Source organism: Pan paniscus, chromosome 3 (assembly GCF_029289425.2).
Source record: "Pan paniscus chromosome 3, NHGRI_mPanPan1-v2.0_pri, whole genome shotgun sequence".
Classification (NCBI taxonomy): Eukaryota; Metazoa; Chordata; class Mammalia; order Primates; family Hominidae; genus Pan; species Pan paniscus.
The window spans coordinates 62,410,887-62,434,901 of record NC_073252.2 but is presented as its reverse complement, the minus strand read 5'-3'; the positions used below and the strand labels follow the sequence as shown (position 1 = coordinate 62,434,901).

Here is a 24,015-nt window from a genome sequence, read left to right as displayed (position 1 = left end):
CCAAAAGACACCAATGTCAGGATGATATAGATTATAGAATCTAACAAATATTTTAAAGTAACCATCATAAAAATGTTATGAGGAACAATTACAAAATGAATTGAAACAAAAATCAGAAAGGTTCAGCAACTGAAAAATACAATGTCCCAATCAATTAATGGACTCAACAGCAGAATAGAAGGAACAGAGGAAGAAAATAGTGAACCTGAATACAGAACAATAGAAATTACTCAATATGCCGGGCACAGTGGCTCATGCCTGTAATCCCAGCACTTTGGGAGGCTGAGGCAGGCGGATCACAAGGTCAAGAGATTGAGACCATCCTGCCAACATGGGGAAACCCCGTCTCTATTAAAAATACAAAAATTAGCTGGGCGTGGTGGCACGTGCCTGTAGTCCCACCTACTCCCAGCTACTTGGGAGGCTGAGGCAGAGAATCGCCTGAACCTGGGAGGCAGAGGTTGAAGTGAGCCGAGACCCTGCCGAGGCGGAGGTTGAAGTGAGCTGAGATCCTGCCACTGTGCTCCAGCCTGGCAACAGAGCAAGACTCCATCCATCTCAAAAAAAAAAAAAAAAAGAAATTACTCAATATGAACAACAGACGGAAAACAGACTGAAAATAAATACAGCATCTCAGTAATCTGTGGGAATTTAACAACAAAAAAATCTAACATTTGTGTCATCAGATCCTAGAGGGAGAAAAGAAAGAGAGTGGGCTTGAAAAGTATTTGATGAAATAATGGCTAAAATATTCCCAAACTTAGCAAGATACATAAACCTACAAACTCAAGAAGCTGAACAAACACCAAACAGGATAAACCCAAAAAGTTCACATCGAGACAATTATAAAAAAACTTCTGAAAACCAAAGATAAATTAAAAATCTTGAGAGGCACAAGAGAGAAATGTCTCAAGTCCAGGGGAAATATTCAAATGGCAGTGCATTTCTCATCAGGAATGATGGAGGCCAGAATGAAGTGTCCCAGCGTTTTTAAATAAGTGATAGAAAAGAACTGTTAACTTAGAATTCTATATCTAGTGCAATATCTTTCAAAAATGAAGGGAAATAAAGACATTCTCAGATAAAAAAAAAATTGTCACCAGCAGACCTATCAATAAAAGAATGGCTAATAAAATTCTTGAAATAAAAAAAAACTCTTGAAACATCAAGAAGAACAAGGAACTACAAAGTGAGTAAGTATATGGGTAAATACAACAGATTTTCTTTTTCCACTTGCCTTTTATAAACTATGATTTACAGCAAAAATTCTAATACTGGTATGGTTCTCAATTTATATAGAAGAAATATTTAAAAATCAGTTATATTATACATAAAGGCAGGCAAAGGGATGTAGATGATGCTAAGACTTCTATACGCAAATATGTAAAGTGGTAACTCGTGTATGTATGTATGTATAATAAATACTTTATTCTAGGTATTAAAATACTATATAAGCAGATAAACTAAAAATGCTACAGATAAATTAATTGTACAAAATGTTAAGCAAGCCACTAGAAGGGTGAAAAAAGACGAAACAAAAAACAAGGAACAAACTGAAAAATTAAAATAGCAGACAATAGCCCTTCCATATGAATAAATGCATTAGAAGTGAGCAGTCTAAATTTCCCAATTAAATGACAAAGATTTGGTGAGGTGTATTAAAACAAAACAAGAACAACCAACTGGGCACAGTGTCTCATGCTTATAATTCCTGGACTTTGAAAGGCTGAGGTAAGCAGATCACTTGAGGCCGGGAGTTCAAAACAAGCCTGGGTAACAAAGCAAGACCCTATCTCTATTATAATTAAAAACAATTTATTTTAAAAAACCACCCAGATCCAACAATATACTGTCTATAAGAAATTACCTTCAAATATACCAATGTGGGTAAATTGAAAGACAAAGAATGGGAAAAGATATCATTCATATATTAATTAAAAGAAAGAAAGGGTGGTTATATTAGTATGAGATAAAGGAGACTTCAAAGAAAATTAGCAGCAACAAAGAGGGACATTATATAATGTAAACATTATATGATAGCAACTTAAAAAATTTATCTAAATCCTGCTCCTTCTGCAAGAAACTCTTGATACACTAGTAATAGTGGGAAACTTCCTCACCTTGATAAAGAATAATAATAAATAATAAAAAAGGATAAATAAATAAAAAAGGAGCCAAGAAGACAGGGCAATCCCAAGCACGTATGTACCAAACAAATGAACTGTAAAATACATGAAGCAAGCAATGATAGAACTGAAAGGAGAAATAGACAAATCCACAATTGTTGGAGACTTCACACTCCTCAATCTCAATAACTGATAGAACAACTAGGAAAAAAATCAGCAAGTATATACATGAACTCAACAACACCATTAACAAACAGGATCTACATGACATTTTTAGCAAATTCCACACAATAAAAGCAGAATACACATTTTCTTCAAGTACCCACAAACATATACAAAAATAGGCAGTATCTTGGGTCATAAAACAAACCTCAGCACATTTAAAATAATTACTATCATACACTGTATTCTCTGAATACAGTAGGATCAAACTAGAAAACAGTAATAAAACATAACAGAAAAACTTTTTTTTAAATCTTGGAAACTAAACAATGCACTACTATAGAATCCTTGGTTGAAGAAATCTCAAGGGAAGTAAAAGATATATACATTGAGCTGAATGAAAATGAAAATACAACATAAAAATTTGAGACACATATAAAGCAGTGCTGAGAGGGAAATTTATAGTACTAAATGCATACATTAAAAAAGAGTAAGAGTCTCAAGTCAATAGTCTAAGCTGCTATCTCAATAACTTAGAAAAAGAAGACCAAAATAAACTCAAAAATAGCAGAAAATGGAAGAAACAAGAGCAGAAATCAATGAAATTGAAAACAAAAGAGAGGAGAAAATCACTGAACAATAATAAGCTGGGTCTTTAAAAATATCAATAATATTGACAAACCTCTAGCAAAACTGGCAAAGATGAGAGAAGGCACCAATTACCAACACCAAGAACAAAACAGAGAATATCACTATAGACTCTGCAGAAAACAAAACAAACAACAACAAAAAAACAAGAAAATATTACAAACATATCTATACACATAAGAAAAACCAGATGATCATATCCACAGATGCAAAAAAAGCATTCAACAAGATTCAACACTCACTTGTTATTTAAAAAATTAGTCCTCAACTTGACAAAGAACATCTAAAAAAAAACCTATGGCTAACATCAGGTGAAGACTAGATGTTTTCCCCCTATAATTAGGAAAAAGGGTAAGGACGTTTATTTTCACCACTGTTATTCAACATAAAACTGGAAGTTCTAATAGTGAAAAGCATTCAGATAGGACAGAAAGAAAATCGGCTTTATTTGCAGATGACATGGTGGTCTAAGTAGAAAATCTTTAAAAACAAATCTTTGAAAAACAAAAAACTTCCTAGAACTTGTAGTGACTCTAGCAAGTTTTCAGGATGCAAAAACTGACATACAAAACTCAACTGAGAGCCTGGACAGGTGGCATACATATGTAGCTCTAGCTACTCAGGACACAGGATACCAGAAGTTCAAGGCTATTGTGCACTAGTCACACCTGTGAATAGCCACTGCACTCTAGCCTGGGCAATATAGCAAGACCCCATCTCAAAAAAATTGTATTTATATACTCTAGCAATTAACCTGTGTAAGCTAAAAATTGTATTAAAAATACAATATCAAAGAAGTCAAACAAAAGAGGCTGTATAATCCAATGCTATGACATTCTAAAAAAGGCACAACCTTGGAGACTAAAAAGATCAGAGGTGAGGGAGATGGGAGGTATAAATAAGAGGAGCATAGAGAATTTTAAGGCAGTAAAACTTTTCTCTACAATACTATAATAATGGATACACATCATTATACATTTATCAAAACCCACAGAATACCCAACACCAACTGAAAACCCTAATGTAAACTGTAAACTGTGGGTAATAATGATGTGTCAATGTAGGTTCATCAACTGTAACAGATGTGCCACTGTGGTTCATGGTGTTGACAGCAGGAGAGGTGCATGTGCAGGGGCAAGCAGTGTACAGGAGCTCTCAGTACTCTCTGCTCCATTTTGCTGTGAACATAAACCTGCTTTAATAAATAAAGCCTATTTTTAAAATATGCAAGACACTCTGTATGTTCCACAAAATCTAAGATATTTATTTACCTTCTAGCCCTTTACGGGAAAATGTTGCCTACCCTGACCTTGTTATAAAGTTTCTGATTTCCTTTAATAAAGCTGTTTCCAGACTACTACTTTTATTCCTTCTCTGAAGCTTCAATTTACAATCTCAGAACTTCCTGAAGCTATTGTAATTTAATCTAGTGCATATCATGAAAGTTACATGTAAAAATCAGTAGAATATATTCCGGTATCAGAGAGATAAGATACTTTTTAATATAAAATCTTAAAAGACTAGGAAAGGCAAAATGCTGAAGAAATAAATCACAGAACACATACCATTTATAGAAAAATTACCATTTATAATTCCTCAAAAAATGTATCTAAATCTAACAATACATGTACATGACTTTTATACTGAAAATACACAATACTAATGAAAGAAATCAAAGATCTAAATAGATGGAGAAACATACCATCATATCAAGTTCATGGATTAGAAGACTTCAAGATAGTAAAAATGTCAATTTTTCCCCAAAATGATATACAAATTTAACATAACTCATCAAAATCACAGAAGGATTCTTTGTACATAATGACAAAATTATCCAAATTTACATGAAAAGGCAAAGGAATCAGAATACCTAAAACAATTCTGAGAAAAAACAAAATGGGTGGACCACTATACCCAATTTCAAGTCATACATAATCAAGACAGTGTTGTATTGGCAGAGAGGTAGACACATAGATCAACAGAGAATCTGAGCACAGACTGCCTGGAATCTAGCTAGCTGCTGCTAATGAAACACTGCGGGTATGATACCCACCTTGCCAAGTGCAAAGGAGCTGGGTAGGTTTACTACCACCTGCTACTCCCCATTCCCTATGTGAACTCTTCTGTGCAACAGAAGCAGCTGTACTCCTACCTGTAACATCACCCCGGCAGCCAGAAAAGTGCCCGCTGACCGCTACTGGGACCACTGCTTGCCCTACACACAGAAAGTCAGAGTGCACACTTACCTGACCCAGCCTCCACTTGGCTTTGCGCCTCTACCTGCCCTCGTAGCTTAACACAAACAATAGAAACTTTTGGGAGCACTATAGCACTGCCCATTGCCTGAGACACCAGAGTACCTTCCCTGGGTAACATAAAGCAAGCACAAATCTCACCAGTACCGCTGCAGCTGGCACTCTTTGGCAAGCACCACCTCCTAGCTGGAGGCCAACCAACACAGTCCATTACAGCATGTCTAGGTAGAATAACACTGTGCCAAGGGAGAAACCTGTGTGTGACTTCAGCTATCACCATTGCCTGTACCACCCTGGCTAAGCAGGAGGTCCTGAGTCTGTCCATGTGACCAGTTCGTAACTACTGCAACTGGCATCTGAGAAAGCAAACACACTAAGGCTATTTATAACCAAGGAGTCTCAGAGCCTATGTCACTCCCCTGCCACCCCCACCACAGCTGGCCCTGGTAGCCACTGCTGGAAAATTTGAGGACAGCTCATATCACTGGATTCCTTGCAGACATTCCCCTGCACCAGCCTAGAGTGTGGCAGCCCCACTGGGTGGCTAGCCCCAGCAGAGCATTCACAGTAGTCTGGCTCTCAGGGACTCCCACTACTGAAGGAAGGGGGAGTATACCATATCAAGGGAGCATCCCGTATGACAAAAGAATCCAGATGGCAGGCCTTGAGTTCCAGAACCTTCATTTGTGGGAAGTTTCTTTCAGCAGAGGCACAGGTGCGGTGCTGGGCTTAGCATGGAAAGTCTGTAGCTCTACTTTGTCAGGCAGCCCTCATGCTCATGAAGGGTCTTAAAGAAAGAGACTTCTAGCCGGGCACAGTGGCTTATGCCTGTAATCCCACCTCTTTGGGAGGCTGAGTTGGGCAGATCATGAGGTCAGGAATTCGAGACCAGCCTGGCTAATATGATGAAACCCCGTCTCTACTAAAAATGTAAAAATTAGCTGGGCATGGTAGCGGGCACCTGTAATCTCAGCTACTCGGGAGGCTGAGGCAGGAGAATTGCTTGAACCCAGGAGGCAGAGGATGCAGTGAGCCAAGATCACGCCACTACACTCTAGCCTGGGCAACAGAGCAGAGACTTCTTTTCCCCCTTAATCTACCACTGCAGACAGAGCTGGGGCTTCTCCCATGGGAGCTTCATGTGGGTGCACCTTTAGACAGCCTTTCTGGAACACGTCAGGGTGACTGCATCCCCACAGGAAGAGTGCCCTCCAGGTTCAGGCTTGCATGTGGGGTAGAGTCACACTCCCTCTCTACTTGGAACACCAACGTTCCTGCAGATGAAGAGGTACCTGTCTGATCTGAATAGCCACAACACTGGGTCAGCAGTGTGACTAGGAGGTGGATCGCATTCCTGATGGCCTGGCAGTGGAACTGAGGAAAAGTCAGAGGGCAGAGTATCTACCTACTTCTTTTCCTTGGGATAGATATGGGCAAGGGTTGAAAAACTGACTATTGGGTGCTCACTACCTGGATGTGCTCGCTACCTAAGTGTGCTCCCTACCTGGATGCAATATACTCAAGTAACAAACCTGTACATGTAACCCCGGATCTAAAATAAAATTGAATTTTTAAAAAAATGTTATTTTGCAGCAACGTGAATACAGCTGGAGGCCATTATTCCAAATGAGGTAACTCAGGAATGGAAAACCAAATACCCTATGTTCTCAGTCATGAGCTAAGTGAGAGGGAGCTAAGCTATGAATATGCAAAGGCATACAGAGTGGTATAATGGACTTTGGAGACTCAGAAGGGGGAGGATGAAAAGGGAGTGAGGGATAAAAAACTACATACTGGGTACAATGTACACAACTTGAGTGACAGGTACACTAAAATCTCAGACTTCATCACTATGTAATTCGTCCATGTAACCAAAAACCATTTGTACCCCAAAAGCCACTGAAATAAAATTAAAAAAAATTTTTAAGCCACATACCAAGGATGGCAGAGCCACCCTATTTCGGCCTTTGACTATACACCTCTGAACTGTTTCAATAGAGTAATAAACTTCTATCATATTAAAAAAAATAGACACAGAACTCAGAATAGATCCACACAAATATGCTCAACTGATTTTTGACAAAGGTACAAAAGCAATTCAGTGGAAGAAAGATAGCCCTTTCAACAATTGCTGCAGGTACAATCAGACATCCACAGCCAAAAAATGAATTTTGACCTAACCCTCTCACCTTATGAAAAAACATTTAATTCAAAATGGATTACAAAACTGAAATGTAAAATGCAAAGCTATAAACTTACAGAAGGAAACAGAAAAAAAAATTTTGGATCTAGAGATTGAAGAGTTTGCAAGACACAGTATGATCTATAAAAGAATAAAAATCAATAAGTTAGACTTCATCAAAATTAAAACCTTTGCTCTTCAAAAGGCCTTGTTATGATGAAGACAAGCACAGACCAGGAGAAAATATGTGCAAACCATAAGCCCAACAAATGATTCATATCAAAAATATATTTTTAAAACTTCCAAAATTCAACATTAAAAAATCCAAACAAAAAATGATCAAAAGAGATGAAAAGGCATTTCACTGAAGAGGACATATGGATAGCAAATAAACATATGAAAAGATGCTTAACATCACTAGTCATTAGAGAAATGCAAATTAAGTTCAAGAGACAATATCCTTACTCACTTATTAGAACAGCTAAAAAAAGTAACAATACCAAATGTTTGGTGAGGGAGCAAAGAAACTAGATACAGCAGTCCGCCTTGGGGGTTAGGTTCCCAAGACCCCCAGTGAATGCCTGAAACCACAGACAGTACTGAACCCTATATATATCTATAGATATAGATATCTTTAGATTTTTTTGTTGGCATACATATAATGGTTTAATTTATAAATTAGACAAAGTATGAGTTAACAATGAAACAGAAAAATTATAATGTGCTATAATAAAAGTTTTGTGAAAATACTTTCTTGTACTGCACTTACCCGTCTTTTTGTGATGACGTGATAAAAGGCCTATGCTGATGGGATGAAGTGAGGTGAATGACACAGGCATTGTGACATAGCGTTAGGCTACTATTGTCAGGAGGATAAACTGCTTCAGGTGATCCTGGATCACAGAACCATGGTGGTATCAATGGTTGAAAGTCAAGAGCAGAAAATATTAATGACTAATGGGCAGGTAGTCTATAGTATAAATATGTTGGACAAAAGGAGGATTCACGTCCCAGGCAGGAGGGCATGGGATTTCATTATGCTATTTGGAACAGCACACAATTTGAAACTTATGGATTATTTCTGGAATTTTCCATTTAACATTTTTGGACCACTATTAACTGTGGGTTAATTGCATTCAAGGAAAGTGAAACCACAGATAAGGGGTTTATGAGACCACTGTGTCTCATAAATTGATTGTGGGAATGTAAAATGGTACAGCCAATCTGGAAAACAGTTAGTTTCCTAAAAAATTAAATGTATGCTTCCATATGGGCATTACTCCGGAGAAACAAGAACTTAAATTTACACAAAAACCTGTAGGAAGTGTTCACTTCATCTTTATTTGTGGTACAGTCATCCATACTAGAGAATACCACTTAGCAATAAAAAAGAAATGAGCTATTGATAGGTATAACTGCTTGGATGATCTTAAGGGCTTTATGCTGAGTGAGAAAAACCAAAGGTCATACACTATATTATTCCATTGCTACAACAATATATAAGTGACAATATTACAGAGATGAAGAACAAATTAGTGATGATGAAACAGTTCTATGTTGATTGCAGTAGTTACACAAATTCACACATATGATGAAATAGAACTATACACATGCATTGTATCCTTGCCAAATTCCTGTTTTCTGCATTGTAGTTACATAGATGTAAGTAACCATTGGAAGAAATTAAAGACACATGCATCCATGTGGTAAGTAAATGGACAACAAACTGTGGGATCCTATCCAACAATAAAAATTAGAAAAATCATTAAAAAAACTCTCGTGGGTGATGCCCACGATGGATTAATGGGTATCAAATTTGCCCTCCTCCAACAAACTTTAAAATAGAAAAAGATAAAAGGTAACTCTATGCAGACATTGGACAAAAGTGAAGGACGGTGATTCTTTTGTTTTCTTTTTTTGAGTCAGAGTCTTGCTCGGCTGCCCAGCCTGGAGTGCAGTTGCGTGATCTTGGCTCACTGCAACCATCATCTCCCAGGTTCAAGCAATTCTCCTGCCTCAGCCTCTGAGTAGCTGGGATTACAGGCACCTGCCATCATGCCCGGCTAACTTTTGTATTTTAGTAGAGACGGGGTTTCACCATGTTAGCCAGGCTGGTCTCGAATCCTGACCTCATGATCCACCCGACTTAGCCTCCCAAAGTGTTGGGATTACAGGCGTGAGCCACCACGCCCGGGTAGAAGTCTCTTTCTTTAAGACCCTTCATGAGCATGAGGGCTGCCTGACAAAGTAGGCAGGACTGTGATTCTTTAAAGACATGAGATTAACTCCATAGTCACCCAGTTTTATGCCTGGGGGCACTCTCCAAAACTGGACACAGAGAGTTAAGCTCAAAAAGAACAGTGGTCTTAATGGGCAGAGAAAGATCACAATTTAGGGCTGTTGAGAAGACTGAATTGTGATGCAGGGTACAGAAGTGGAAACTCCACTGAAAAAGAGCTCCAGAAATCTGCACGAGGTGCCCAAGAACAGAACTTTCTGCAACTTGTATCTGTGACATCTAATGTGGTAGCCACCAGTACCATGTGCTACTAAGCACTTGAAATGTGGCAAATGCAAGTAAGAAACAATATTTTAAATTAATTTTAAATAGCTACAACTTGTGACTACTGTATCAGCCATTATAGCCCTAGAAGTTGGCTGAACAGTTGGCTGAACAGTAGGCTGCAAATGCGCAGAGCAAAATTCTGAGACATGACAGAAGCCTATGAGCTGAACAGAGTACAGAGGTGGCAAAAATCAGACGTGGCTCTGACCAAGCAGAATGGAGAGCCTTTGCTGAACCATATGGGCTTTCAGTTTAGACACAGAAAGGCTACACTTAAGCTGGGCACAGTGGCTCACACCTGTAATCCCAACACTTTGGGAGGCTGAGGTGGGTGGATCACCCTGAGGTCAGGAATTCGAGACAGGCCTGGCCAACATGGTGAAAATCTGTCTCTACTAAAAACACAAAAACTAGCCAGGCGTGGTGGCAAGCAACTGTAATCCCAGCTACTCAGGAGGCTGACGCAGGAGAATTGCTTGAACCCGGGAGGTGGAGGTTGCAGTGAGCTGAGATCACACCATCGCACTCCAGCCCGGGCAACAGGAGTGAAACTCTGCCTCAAAAAAAAAAAAAAAAAAAAAAAAGAAAAGAAAAGAAAAGAAAAAAGAAAATAAAGAAAAAATATTGCTAAAGCTTTGGAAAAGAACTGTTGGAATCTGTGGCCTCCTTGAGTGAGGTCTCACCCACCCCTAGGTTGATTGGTAAAAACTACAGTTTTGTCTGGCTGTAGCTAACTGAAAAACTAGCAATTTTGCTGTAAGAGGAGTCTTGATTTACAGCAGAGGTATAAACCTACAGCTTTGTAAGTCAAAAGTAAAAAAATCACTTAGGAATGGACAAGGAGTATCTGTAGTTGCTAACCAAAGGTTACAGTCCTAGTTCTTGAAGAGCAACAGAGCAGCCAGAAATTTAACAAGGTCCTGGAAACAGAAGGGCAGAAAAGGGTAACATGAGCTCTCCAAACATCTTTGGCAAACTGAAATGATGCATGCACAGGGGAGACTCAAGAGAGCATGGCAAATGTAAAAACCAAGGGGAATTGGGAACTGCCTCCTACACTGAATGCATCCCCCATCCCACACAGAACAACCAACAGTGGGTAGAAGGCTTATAGACTCAAGTGTTTGATCTTAACCTTTGTCCAAATGATTGGCTGACTGCTAAGCTATGCAGACACAGGAACTACCCCTAGCAAGCAAGAATAAATATTGAAATAAAGAACTTAAAAACTGAGCACAGACAGCAATAACTTCACATCATATATAAGATAGATTCCACAATTTGAGTCCAGTCAAAATGCTAAATTTAAAACAATACAAATCCCTTAGATATAAAACAAAATTGAGTTGCTACAATATGCTACCTAAAATGTCCAGCTGTCAACCAAAAATTATTAGACATGTAAAAACATAGGAAAGTGAAATATACTAAAGGAAAAAAAGCATTCAGTGAAAACTAAATCTGTATGGGCCCAGATACTTGATTAGTCAAGCCTTCAATAAGACTTCATAACAAATATATTCAAAGAAATAAAAGTAAAAAAAAAAATTAAAAATGACTCAATAAAAGAGAAATCACAATAGAAAATTATAAAGTATAAAAAAAGAGCCATCACACTTCATTCTTCCTAAGTCCTACACCAGAGTTGCTTTGAATGTGTGTATTTAATGGTTAAATAAGACCTGAAAAGGGAGTTGGCCTAAAAATATTTTTACCGTGAAACATCAATTTCTTCAGAGTTAATGAGAATTATATGCTAACCATACCAAAAACCTTGATTAGAATTTTTAGCTTAGATTTATTGATTGATATTAAAAAGGGAAAGTTGAGGCCACACACAGAAAGCAATGGCGAAGGACACTGCCTCCAACAGAAAATATGAACCAAAAAGCATAATGGAAAAACATTTACATGTAATATACTAAATAGATGTCATGCCAACACAGACACACAAGGTGAGAATACCATGTGATAATGCAAGTAGATTGAAATGCTACCGGTGCAAGCCAAGGAATGCCAGAAATTGCCAGTAAACCACCAGAAGTTAGGAATAAGGAAGGATTCTCTCCCTTACAGGTTTTCAAAGACATCACGGCCTTGACAACACCTTGATTTCAGACTTCTAGCCTCTAGAACTGAGATAATAAATTTCTGTTGCTTTAAGTCACTCATTTTGTGGTATTTTGTTACAGCAGTTCTAGGAAATTAATACAAACATGCCTTTTATCACAGTTCTCTCCCATTGGATTATTTAATAATAAATGATTTAAAATTAGTATTTGGAAAAGATGTTTTTTAATGAGTAGACATATTAATCAGGTCTCTTTTGACACAGAAATGTTCTATATTTCATTTTCGTATTCTTGTCAAATTATAAAAATAATATCATAAATATGGACATCGCTACAAGCTATTATGTACAGTCACTGAAAAATCAGAAAAAACATGTGAGTTAGAAATGTTTATCAAATACAAGTCTACACAAAACTGAATAAAATTTTTATTTTAAAACATCACAAGTAATTACAAAGACAAATATTCCAACTATACAAACTGTTTTTCATATATACATATATACATACATATATTTAAGGTTGGTTGATCTTTCATCTTTTTATCTGAGTAAAAAGAAGAACACTTTCCTCATTCCGGAGATTTTTGATGTTATAATAGTTACCTAAAAGTAAAGTGATAAGAAAATAAAAATTATTTACATATGAATCATTCTTTTTGATTAAGTATGTAGTCATCACCTGACAGTTGTAGTATAGGACACAAGATAAAAACAATTCACCTAACCTAAAGTAACTTATTTAATTCCATGAACTACATCAACAGCTAACCATGACACGTGATCCAGATGAGGCTTGAGAGAACAGAAATATAAATTTCACATCGTTATGAAAATAAATACGGAGATGAATCAGTCGAGAGTGTAAGAAAAGAAAATCTCTTTCTGAAACCAATCTTTATTAGGTCTACAGAACTGCTGTGGATTCCTCTAACCAGACATACTCATATATAGATGAATATAAAAGGTACAATGTTAAGTAGAATAAAATCTCAAAATTTTATTTATTTATTTTTTGTCTTTTGTTTTGTTTTTTTTTCTTTTTCTTTTTCTGGAGAACGGGGTCTCGCTATATTGCCCAGGCAGGTCTCGAACTCCTGGGCTCAAGCTATCCTCCTGCCTCTTGCCTCCCTGAGAGCTTGGATTACAGGCATGAGCCACCGCGCCCGGCCAAAATCTCAAAATTTTAAAAAGGCAAATGCTACTCTTAAATAAATGAGGTAACAAATAACAGCAAAAGTGAAATACAGATGGACCGCAAGTATCACATGTGACAGGCGTATTAGAATTGAGTACTATCACTGTGACTTTCTATATATTAGAAATTGAGAAAGTATTCACAACAGTGCTGACATACTAAGGATTATGCAAGTATGGCTATTATTATTGTCTCCTTCCAACAGAATGTAAGCTCTATAAAAGCAGGGATTTTTGCCTGTTTTGTTCATTTATATATCCCAAATCTTGCAGCAATACATGGACATAGTAGACACTTTGTTTTGTTTTTGTTTTTGAGACAGAGTCTTGCTCTGTCACCCAGGCTGGAGTGCAGTAGTACAATCACAGCTCACTGCAACTTTGAACTCCTGGGCTCATGCAATCCTCCTGTCCCAGCCCCCCGAGAGCTAGGACTATAGGTGTGCATCACCATGCCTGGTTAACTTTTGCATTTTTTGTAGACACAGGGTCTCCCTAGGTTGCCCAGGCTGGTCCCGAACTCCTCACCTCAAGTCCTCCTCAGCCTCTCAAAATGTTGGGATTACAGGTGTGAGCCACTGCACCTGGCCCATAGTAGTCTCTTAATCATACTTGTTGAATGAGTGAATGAATGACAAGTGGATTAAAATGCCTATTTACAATAACTTCTGCTGTTCGATAGCTGATGAAGCATACCATTCTTGAAACTGTTTAAAATAATGTTCTAAAAACATAATTTCTTAGAGATAACATGGGGTAAATAATTTTTGTTCTCCTCTGTAATACAACATATCTGCTGACTATATACATAAATGTATTTTTTTTTTTGAGACCGAGTCTCACTCTGTCCCCTAGGCTGGAGTGCAGTGGTGCAGTCTCTGGTCACTGCAAGCTCCACCTCCCAGGTTCATGCCATTCTCCTGCCTCAGCCTCCAGAGTAGCTGGGACCACAGGTGTCCGCCACCGCGCCCAACTAATTTTTTTGTATTTTTAGTAGAGATGGGGTTTCACCGTGTTAGCCAGGATGGTCTCGATCTCCTGTCCTTGTGATTTGCCCACTTTGGCCTCCTAAAGTGCTGGTATTACAGGCATGAGCCACCATGCCCAGCCAATATTTTCATATTCAGTAGTAAACAACTCTTGTTCTCATGTATCAAAACACTAATTGGTTGGGCACTGTGGCTCACACCTGTAATCATAGCACTTTGGAGGCCGAGGTGGGCAGATCACTTGAGCTCAGGTGATCTGTTACGGCTAACATAGCAAAATCCCGTCTCTACTAAAAATACAAAAAGTAGCCGGATGTGGTGGTTCGTGCCTGTAGTCCCAGCTACTCGAGAGTCTGAGGCACAAGAATCGCTTGAACCCAGGAGGTGGAGGCTACAGTGAGCTGAGATCGTGCCACTGCACTCCAGCCTGGGTGACAGAGCAAGACTCTGTCTCGAAAACAAAAAAAACCACCAGAAAATGCTAATACACTTACCTAATGATCAAATGAAAGGAAAATATGTACCAAATTGTTCTGACATCCATCAGTCATATCACACTTCATTTTGACCACTGTGGCTTCCATTTCCATAGTGCCCAAAAACAACTATATACATGTTGTCTAAGTGAAATAAATTGTCTTACCTGAAGGAACATAGAACGAATCCCCAGTACTTAATATATAAGGTGTTTCATGTAAAGTACACAAAAGGTCACCAAAGTTAACATAAAAAACCTGTAAAAATAAAAATAAAAATCTCATTCAAAATTGAACCATGATAATACTCCAAAGGAACCTTAAAATATAGTGGGAAGAATAATGACTCCCCACAAATGTGCTGGCTTTAATCTCCAGAACTTGTAAATACATTAAATTTCATGGCAAAAGGGACCTTGAGATGGGGAGATTATCTTTGATAATGTAGGTAGGCCCAATCTAATCACATTAAGCCCTTAAAAATAGAGTACTTTCTCCTGCTGGAAGCAGAGAAGAAACGAAGCAGAAGGAACAGTCACAGAAATTTGAAGCATGAAAGGGACTTGCACCGTTGCTGGCACTAAAGATGTGGGGCCATATGCCAAGAAACATGAGTTATTTCTAGAAACTAAGAATGACACCCTGGCCAACAGCCAGTGAGGAAATGGGAACCTCAGTCCCACAACCACTTAAAACTGAATTCTGCCAACAGTCTGAACGAGACTGGAAGCAGATTCGTCCTTACAGCCTCCAGAAAGAAATACAAACCTGTCAACATCTTGATTCCAGTCTTGTAATACTCTAAAGAGAATACCTGGTCAAGCTCATGGTTCTCTCTACATAACTGTGAGACAGATAATACAAGAGTATTGTTTCTTGTTTTTTGAGACGGAGTCTCACTCTGTCATCCAGGCTGGAGTACAGTGAGGCGATCTAGGCTCACTGCAAGCTCCGCCTCCAGGGTTCATGCCATTCTCCAGCCTCAGCCTCCTGAGTAGCTGGGACTACAGGCGCCCGCCATCGCGCCTGGCTAATTTTTTTTTGTATTTTTAGTAGAGACGGGGTTTCACCATGGTCTCGATCTCCTGACCTGGTGATCCGCCCGCCTCGGCCTCCCAAAGTGCTGGGATTACAGGTGTGAGCCACCGCGCCCAGCCCAAGAGTATTAAGCCATTAAATCTGTGATACAGTCATGCACTGCCTAACGATGTTTCAGTCAACAGCAAACTGCCTACATGATAGTGGTCCTATAAGGTTACAATGGCATTAAAAAAATCGTATTGCCTAGTGACCTCACAGCCATCATGATGTCCCAGTGAAAAGCATTACTCACATGTTTGTGGTGATGCTGATGTAAATAAATCTACTGAACTGCCAGTCACATAAAAGTATAGCACATACAGGAAAAAGTGGAGGATAGAAAGTAGGACTAACTTGCAGCTCCCACTCAGATGGACAGAACAGCATGTGGAAACTCACATGAACTTTTTTGCCAGAAGAACTACTGCAGGAACATACCAAGAAAACTGAAAGAATTCACAGACTCTTTGAAAGAAATGGCTTGCTGCTGCAAACTCCATGAGACAGCTGAACAACCGTGAGTGCCCAAAGTGTGAAAGGGGGGAAAGTCTGCCTCCAAACACATCCTTACTGGGGAAGCTGAAAATCCAGGTCATGAGAGAAGGATTTAACCTTACCTAGAGCTGAAACGAATTGAGAGAGCCAAGGGAAATATAATAGTAGAAGCAGAGGCAGGAAGAGCCCTGTAAGTACTCCTGGTTTCCAAGGAAGCCCAAGGAAGCCATTTCTGACTTTATCTCATAGGGTTCCTTGGGGATGGCTGCCAGTGGAACTGGGGGAGGACCACAGAAAGAAGGAAACTTCCAGCTGAACTTTAAATAATTTTGATGAAGCGTGAATTTTCCTGGGCAGAATTGGGGGAAGGGCGAATAGGAAGTTCAGATACAAGCCAGGGTAGGCAGCAAGGGGCAGGGCCTGAAAGCCCAGCTTGCTTTCTCAGCAGGGAGACTTATAGCCTAGCGCAAAATGTCAGTCCTGCTCACTGGCTGTCTGGATACAAACTTGGTTTGGTGGGGCACAGTAGGAGTGAGACTGGCCTAGCCTGGCTGCATGGGAGCTGGGTGAGGCCAGTCTGCCAGCTTCCCCCACTTCCTTGGTGACCAGTATGATGTACTAGAGACAGCCATAATCCCCTTGGGAACATAACTCCAGTGGCCTGGGAACCATATTTTCGTCCCCTACAGTGGTCACAGAAAGCTCAGCCCAAGGAGAGTCTGAGCTCAGACACACCTAATCAATCCTACCTGCACCTGATGGTCTTTCTCTAACTGCCCTGTAGCCTAAGACAGGAGCTATAAGGCCCCACCCATCACCTGAGAAACCTGAATACTTACCCAGGCAACCTGTGGCAACCTTGTATCAGCAGATGCTCTCTTGAAAGTACCATCTCCTGGCTGGTGGCCAGCCACCTGCTAGCACAACCAATATTAAAGAAAACCAGCACACTAAACAAAACTACAACCAAAGACCGTCACAGAGTCTGCTTCACTCCCCTGCTACCTCCACTGGAGCAGCTGCTGAGATCCATGGCTGAGAGACCTGAAGACAGATCATATCACAAGACTCTTTGCAGGCACTTCCCAGTACCAGCCTGGAGCCCCATAGCTCTGCTGGGTAGCCAGACACAGAAGAGCAATAGCAATCACTGCAGACTGCCTCTCAGGAAGCATAATCCCTAGGGGAAGGAGGAGAGCACCACATCAAGGGATCACTCCATGGAACAAATGAATCTGAACTGCAGTGCTTGACCTCCAGATGTCTCCTCTGACACAGTCTACCCAAATGAGAAGAAACCAGAAAAACAATTCTGGTAATGTGACAAAGCAAGGTTCTTTAACACCCCCAAAAGATCATACTAGCTCCCTAGCAACAGATCCAAACAAATAAATCTCTGAATTGCCAGAAAAATAATTCAGAAGGTTGATTATTACATCACTCAAGGAGGCACCAGAGAAAGATGAAAACCAACTTAAAGAATTTTTTTTAAAAAATACAGGATTTTGATGAAAAAATCTCGAGAGAAATAGATAGCATAAATAAAAAACAATCACAACTTCCGGAAATGAAAGGCATACTTAGAGAAATGCAAAATACATTAGAAAGTTTTAACAATAGAATCGAACGAGTAGAAGAACTTCAGAGCTCAAAAACAAGGCTTTTGAATTAACCCAATCAAAGACAAAGAGAAAATAAATTTAAAAAAAAATGAACAAAGCCTTGAAGAAGTTTGGGATTATGTTAAACGACCACACATAAGAATAATTGGTGTTCCTGAGGAAGAAGAGAAATCTAAAAGTTTGGGAAAATTTGAGGAAATAATCAAGGATAACTTCCCTGGCCTTGCTAGCAATCTAGACATCCAAATACAAGAAGTTCAAAGAGCACCTGGAAAATTCATCGCAAAAAGATCATCACCTAGCCACACAGTCATTAGGTTATCTAAAGTCAAGACAAAGCAAAGAATCTTAAGAGCTGTGAGGCCAAAGCATCAGGCAACCTATTTTTAAAAAACCTATCAGATTAACAGCAGATTTCTCAGCAGAAACCCTACAAGCTAGATGGGACTGAGGTCCTATCTTTATCCTCCTTAAATAAAACAATTATCAGCCAAGAATTTTAGTATCCAGCAAAACTAAGCTTCATAAATGAAAGAAAGATAAAGTCTTTTTCAGACAAACAAATGGCGAGAGAAATCCCCACTAACAAGCCAGCACTACAACAACTGCTAAAAGGAGTTCTAAATCTTGAAACAAAAACTCAAAATATATCAAAATAGAACCTCCTTAAAGGATAAATCTCCCAGGGTCTATAAAACAAACACACACACACACACACACACAAACACACACACACCCAAAGTATTCAGGCAACAACTAGCACAATGAACAGAACAGTACCTCACATCTCAATACTAACATTGAATATAAATGACTTCAATGCTCCACTTAAAAGATACAGAACGGCAGAATGCATAAGCATTCACCAACAAAGTACCTGCTGTCCTCAAAAGACTCACTTAACACATAAGGATTCACATAAGCTTAGGGTAAAGAAGTAGTAAAAGATATTCCATGCAAATGGATACCAAAAGAGAGCAGGAGTAGCTATTCTTATATCAGACAAAACAGACTTTAAAGCAACAACAGTTAAAAAGACAAAGAAGGCCATTATATAATAAGAAATGGACTAGTCCAACAGGAAAATATCACAATCCTAAATATATATGCACCTAACACCAGAGCTCCCAAATTTATAAGACAATCACTACTAGGCCTAAGAAACGAGATAGACGGCAACACACTTATACTGAAGGTCTTCAATACCCCACTGACAGCAGTAAACAGGTCATCAAGACAGAAAGTCAACAAAGAAACAATGGATTTAAACTATACACTGGAACAAATGGACTTAATAGATATTTACAGAACATTCTACCCAAAAACTGCAGAATATACATTCTATTCATCAGCTCATGGAACATTTTCCAAGATAGACTGTATGAGAGGCCACAAATCAAGTCTCAATAAATTTAAGAAAACCAAAATTATATCAAGTACTCTCTCAGACCACAGTCGAATAAAATTGGAAGTCAACTCCAAAATGAACCCTCAAAACCAAGCAAATAGATGGAAATTAAATAATCTCCTCCTGAATGACTGTTGGGTCAACAATGAAATAAAGATGAAAATTGAAAAATTCTTTGAACTAAACAATAATAGTGACACAATCTATCAAAACCTCTAAGATACAGCAAAAGCAGTGCTAACAGGAAAGTTAATAGCATTAAATGCCTCCATCAAAAAGTCTGAAAGAACACAAATACACAATCTAAGGTCACACCTCAAGGAGCTAGAGAAATAAAAACAAACAAAACCTAAACCCAGCAGATGAAGATCAGGCCATTTGGTAGAACTAAATGAAAATATAATCAGAATTGATAGACCATTAGTGAGGTTAACAAAGAAGACAGAAGATCCAAATAAACTGAATTAGAAACAAAATGGGAGATATTACAACCAATACCACAGAAAGACAAAAGATCATTCAAGGCTCATATGAACACCTTTATGTATACAAACCAGACCTAGATGAGACAGATAAATTCCTGGAAATATACAACTCCCTAGATTAAACCAGGAAGAAATAGAAACTCTGAAAAGACCAATAACAAGCAATGAGATTGAAATGGTAATAAAAGAATTGTCAACAACAAAAAAAGTCCAGGCCGGGTATAGTGGCTAATGCCTGTAATCCCAACACTTTGGGAGGCTGAGGCAGGTGGATTGCCTGAGGTCAGGAGTTCAAAACCAGCCTGGCCAACATGGCAAAACCCTGTCTCTACTAAAAATACAAAATTAGCCAGACTTGGTGGCACATGCCTGTAATCCCAGCTACTTGGGAGGCTGAGGCAGGAGAATCACTTGAACCTGGGAGATGGAGGTTACAGTGAGCTGAAATCGCACCATTGCACTCCAGCCTGGGCAACAAGAGCAAAACCCCGTCTCAAAAAGGAAGAAAAGAAAAAGAAAAAAAAAATTCCAGGACCAGATGGATTCACAGCTGAATTCTATCAGACATTCAATTTATCTATCAGAAAAGAGACAAATTCTTGGAAATACACAACCTTCTTAGATTAAACCAAGAAGAAATAGAAACTCTAAATAGACCAATAATAAGCAGCAAGATTGAAAGGGTAATAAAAGAATCGTCAACAACAACAAAAAAGTCCAGGACCAGATGGATTCACAGCTGAATTCTATCAGACATTCAAAGAAGAATTGGTACCAATCCAACTGAAATGATTCCAAAAGACAGAGAGAAGTCAATACGCAAGTCAATAAATGTGAAATACCACATAAACAGAATTAAAACCAAAAATCACATGATCAGCTCAATAGATGCAGAAAAAGCATTTGCCAAAATCCGGCATTGCTTTATGATTAAAACCCTCAGCAAAATCGGCATAGAAGGAGCATAACTCAAGGTAATAAAAGCCATTTATGACTAACCTACAGCCAGCATCATACTGAACAAGGAAAAGTTGAAAAGTTTCTCCTGAGAACTGAAAGAGGACAAGGATGCCCACTTTCACCACTTCTATTCAACATAGTACTGGAAGTCCTGGCCAGAGCAATCGGACAAAAGAAAGAAATAAAGTGTATCCAAACTAGAAAAGAGGAAGTCAAACTGTTGCTGTTTGCCAATGATATTATCATATAGCTAGAAAACCCTAGACTCATCCAAAAAGTTCCTAGATCTGATAAGTGAATTCAGTAAACTTTCAGGATACAAAATCAACGTACACAAATCAATAGCTCTGCTATACACCAGCAGCGACCAAGCTGAGAAACAAATCAAGAACTCAACTCCTTTTACAATAGCCACAAATAATAATAATAATTTGGAATATACCTAACCAAAGAGGTGAGAAATCATAGACGACATAAACAAATGAAAACACATCCCATGCTCATGGATGGGTAGAACCAGTATTGTGAAAATGACATACTGCCAAAAGCAATCTACAAATTCAATGCAATTCCCATCAAAATACTATCATCATTCTTCAAAGAACTAGAAAAAGCAATCCTAAAATTCATTATGGAACCAAAAAAGAGCCTGCATAGCCAAAGGGAAGACTAAGCAAAAAGAACAAATCTGGAGGCATCACATTACCTGACTTCAAACTATACTATAAACATATAGTTACCAAAACAGCACAGTACTGAAATGAACATAGGCACATAGACCATGGAACTGAATAGAGCCCAGAAGTAAAGCCAAATACTTACAGCCAACTGATCTTCAACAAAGCAAACAAAAACACTAAGTAGGGAAGGGACACCCTATTCAACAAATGGTGCTGGGATAACCAGTAAGGCACAAGTAGAAAAATAAAACTGGATCCTCATCTGCCACCTTATACCAAAATCAACTCAAGATGGATCAAAGACTTGAAACTAAGACCTGAAGCCATGAAAATTCTAAAAGATAACATCAGAAAAACCCTTCCAGACATTGGCTTAGGCAAAGACTTCATGACCAAGAATCCAAAAGCAAACACAACAAAAACAAAATAGATGGGACCTAATTAAACTAAAAAGCTTCTGCACAGCCAAAGAAATAATTGGCAGAGTAAACAGGCAACGGCAGAGTAAACAGACAACCCAGAGTGAAAGAAAATATTCACAAACTGTCTGTGCAACAATGGAATAATATCCAGAATCTACATGGAACTCAAACAAATCAGCAAGATAAAACCAAACAATCTCATCAAAAAGTGGGCTAAGGACATGAATAGACAATTCTCAAAAGAAGATATACAAATGGCCAAGAAGCACACAAAAAAATGCTCAACAATAACTAATGATAAGGAAAATGCAAATCGAAACCACAATGAGATACCACCTCATTCCTGCAAGAATGGCCATAATCAAAAAATAGTAGATGTTGGCCTAGATGCAGTGAAAAGGGAACAATTTTACACTAATGGTGGGAATGTAAACTAGTACAGCCGCTACAGAAAACCTTAGTAGAGCTAAAAGTAGATCTACCATTTGATCCAGCAATCCCACTACTGGGTACCTACTCAGAAGAAAAGTGAGTCATTATATGAAAAAGACACTTGCACACGTACATTTATAGCAGCATAATGTGCAACTGCAGAAATATGGAACCAACCCAAATGCCTATTAATCAACAAGTAGATAATGTGGTATACATGTACCATAGAATAGTACTCAACCATAAAAAGGAATGAAATAATGGATGGTATTTGCAGCGACCTGCATGGAGTTGGAGACCATCATTCTAATAAAGTAACCCAGGAATGGAAAACCAAACATTGTATGTTCTCACTTATAAGTGGGAGCTAAGCTATGAGGATGCAAAGGCATAAGAATGATACAATGGACTTTGAGGACTCAGGGGGAAGGGTGGGAGGAGGAGAGGGATAAAAGACTACACGGTGGGTACAGTGTTCACTGTTCAGGTGATAGGTGCACCAAAATCTCAGAAATCACCACTAAATAAATAATCTCTTGTAATATGGTTTGGCTTTGTCTCCCCACCCAAATGTCACCTTGAATTGTAGCTGCCATAATCCCCACATGTCATGGGAGGGACCCAGTGGGAGGTAGTTGAATCATGGGGGCAGTTACCCTCATGCTGTTCTCATGAGAGTGAGTTCTCACAAGATCTGATGGTTTTATAAGGGGCTTTTCCCCCTCGCTTGGCAATTCTCCTTGCTGCCACCATGTGAAAAAGGACATGTTTGCTTCCCCTTCTGCCATAATTGTAAGTTTCCTGAGGCACCCCCAGCCCCACAGAACTGTGAGTCAATTAAACCTCTTTCCTTTCAAAATTACCCAGTCTTGGGCAGTTCTTTATAGGAGTATGAGAAGGGACTAATACATCCTGTAATCCCAGCTACTTGAGAGGCTGAGGCATGAGAATTGCTTGAACCCGGGAGGCAGAGGCTGCAGTGGGCTGATATCGTGCCACTCCAGCCTGGAGACAGTGGGAGACTCTATCTCAATGAAAGAAAAAAAAAAATTATCTATGTAACCAAACACTACTTGTTCTCCAAAACCTATTGAAGTAAAAAATAAAATATAACACAATTTTGTGTAGTACAAAACACTTGGTAATGATAATAAACAACTATGCCACTGGCTTATGTATTTACTATACTTTTATCCATTACCTTAGAGTGTACTCTTACCACTTATATTAAAAAAAAAAAAAAGTTAACTGTGAAACAGTCTCAGGCAGGTCCCTCAGGAAGTATTCCAGAAGAAAGCAGTGTTATTATAGGAGATGACAGCTCCATGTGTGTTACTGTTCCCAAAGACCTTACAGTGGGACAAGATGTGGTAGTGCAAGACAGTGATAATGATCCTAATCTTGTGTAGCCCAAGGCTGATGTGCTGTTTGTGTCTTACTTTTTAACAAAAAAGTTTTAAAAGTTAAAAAAAAATAGAAAAAAGCTTATAGAATAAGGAAATAAAATATTTTTGTACAGCCAAACAGTATGGTTGAATTTTAAGTATTACAAAAGAGTCCAAAAGTTAACAACAACAAAAGGATATAAAGTGAAAATGTTACAGTTAGATGAGGTTTATTACTGAAGAAAGAAAAATTCTGTTTATGAATTTAGTGTGGCCTAAGTCTACAGTATTTATAAAGTCTACAGTAGTGTACAGTAATGTCCTAGGTCTTCACATTTACTCAGCACTTACTCACTGACTCATCCAGGACCACT

General features: G+C 38.7%; 1 protein-coding gene across 6 annotated transcripts in view; it reads right to left on the bottom strand.

Moving 5' to 3' along the window:
* The window catches only part of CENPC (centromere protein C), a 269,756-nt gene that overhangs the window by 28,797 nt on the left and 216,944 nt on the right, over positions 1–24,015 (bottom strand). For 4 of the 6 annotated variants that reach the window (XM_055111478.2, XM_063603800.1, XM_034958722.3 and 1 more), the window contains 2 exons: positions 14,840–14,930; positions 12,212–12,616 (listed from right to left, as the gene is read on the bottom strand). In XM_055111478.2, coding sequence (XP_054967453.2) covers positions 12,546–12,616; positions 14,840–14,930 — 162 coding nt within the window. In that variant the 3' untranslated portion in view covers positions 12,212–12,545. Of the gene's footprint in view, positions 1–12,211; positions 12,617–14,839; positions 14,931–24,015 lie in introns of those variants that run through there. The other 2 variants (XM_063603799.1, XM_034958721.3) reach the window with 1 other exon arrangement.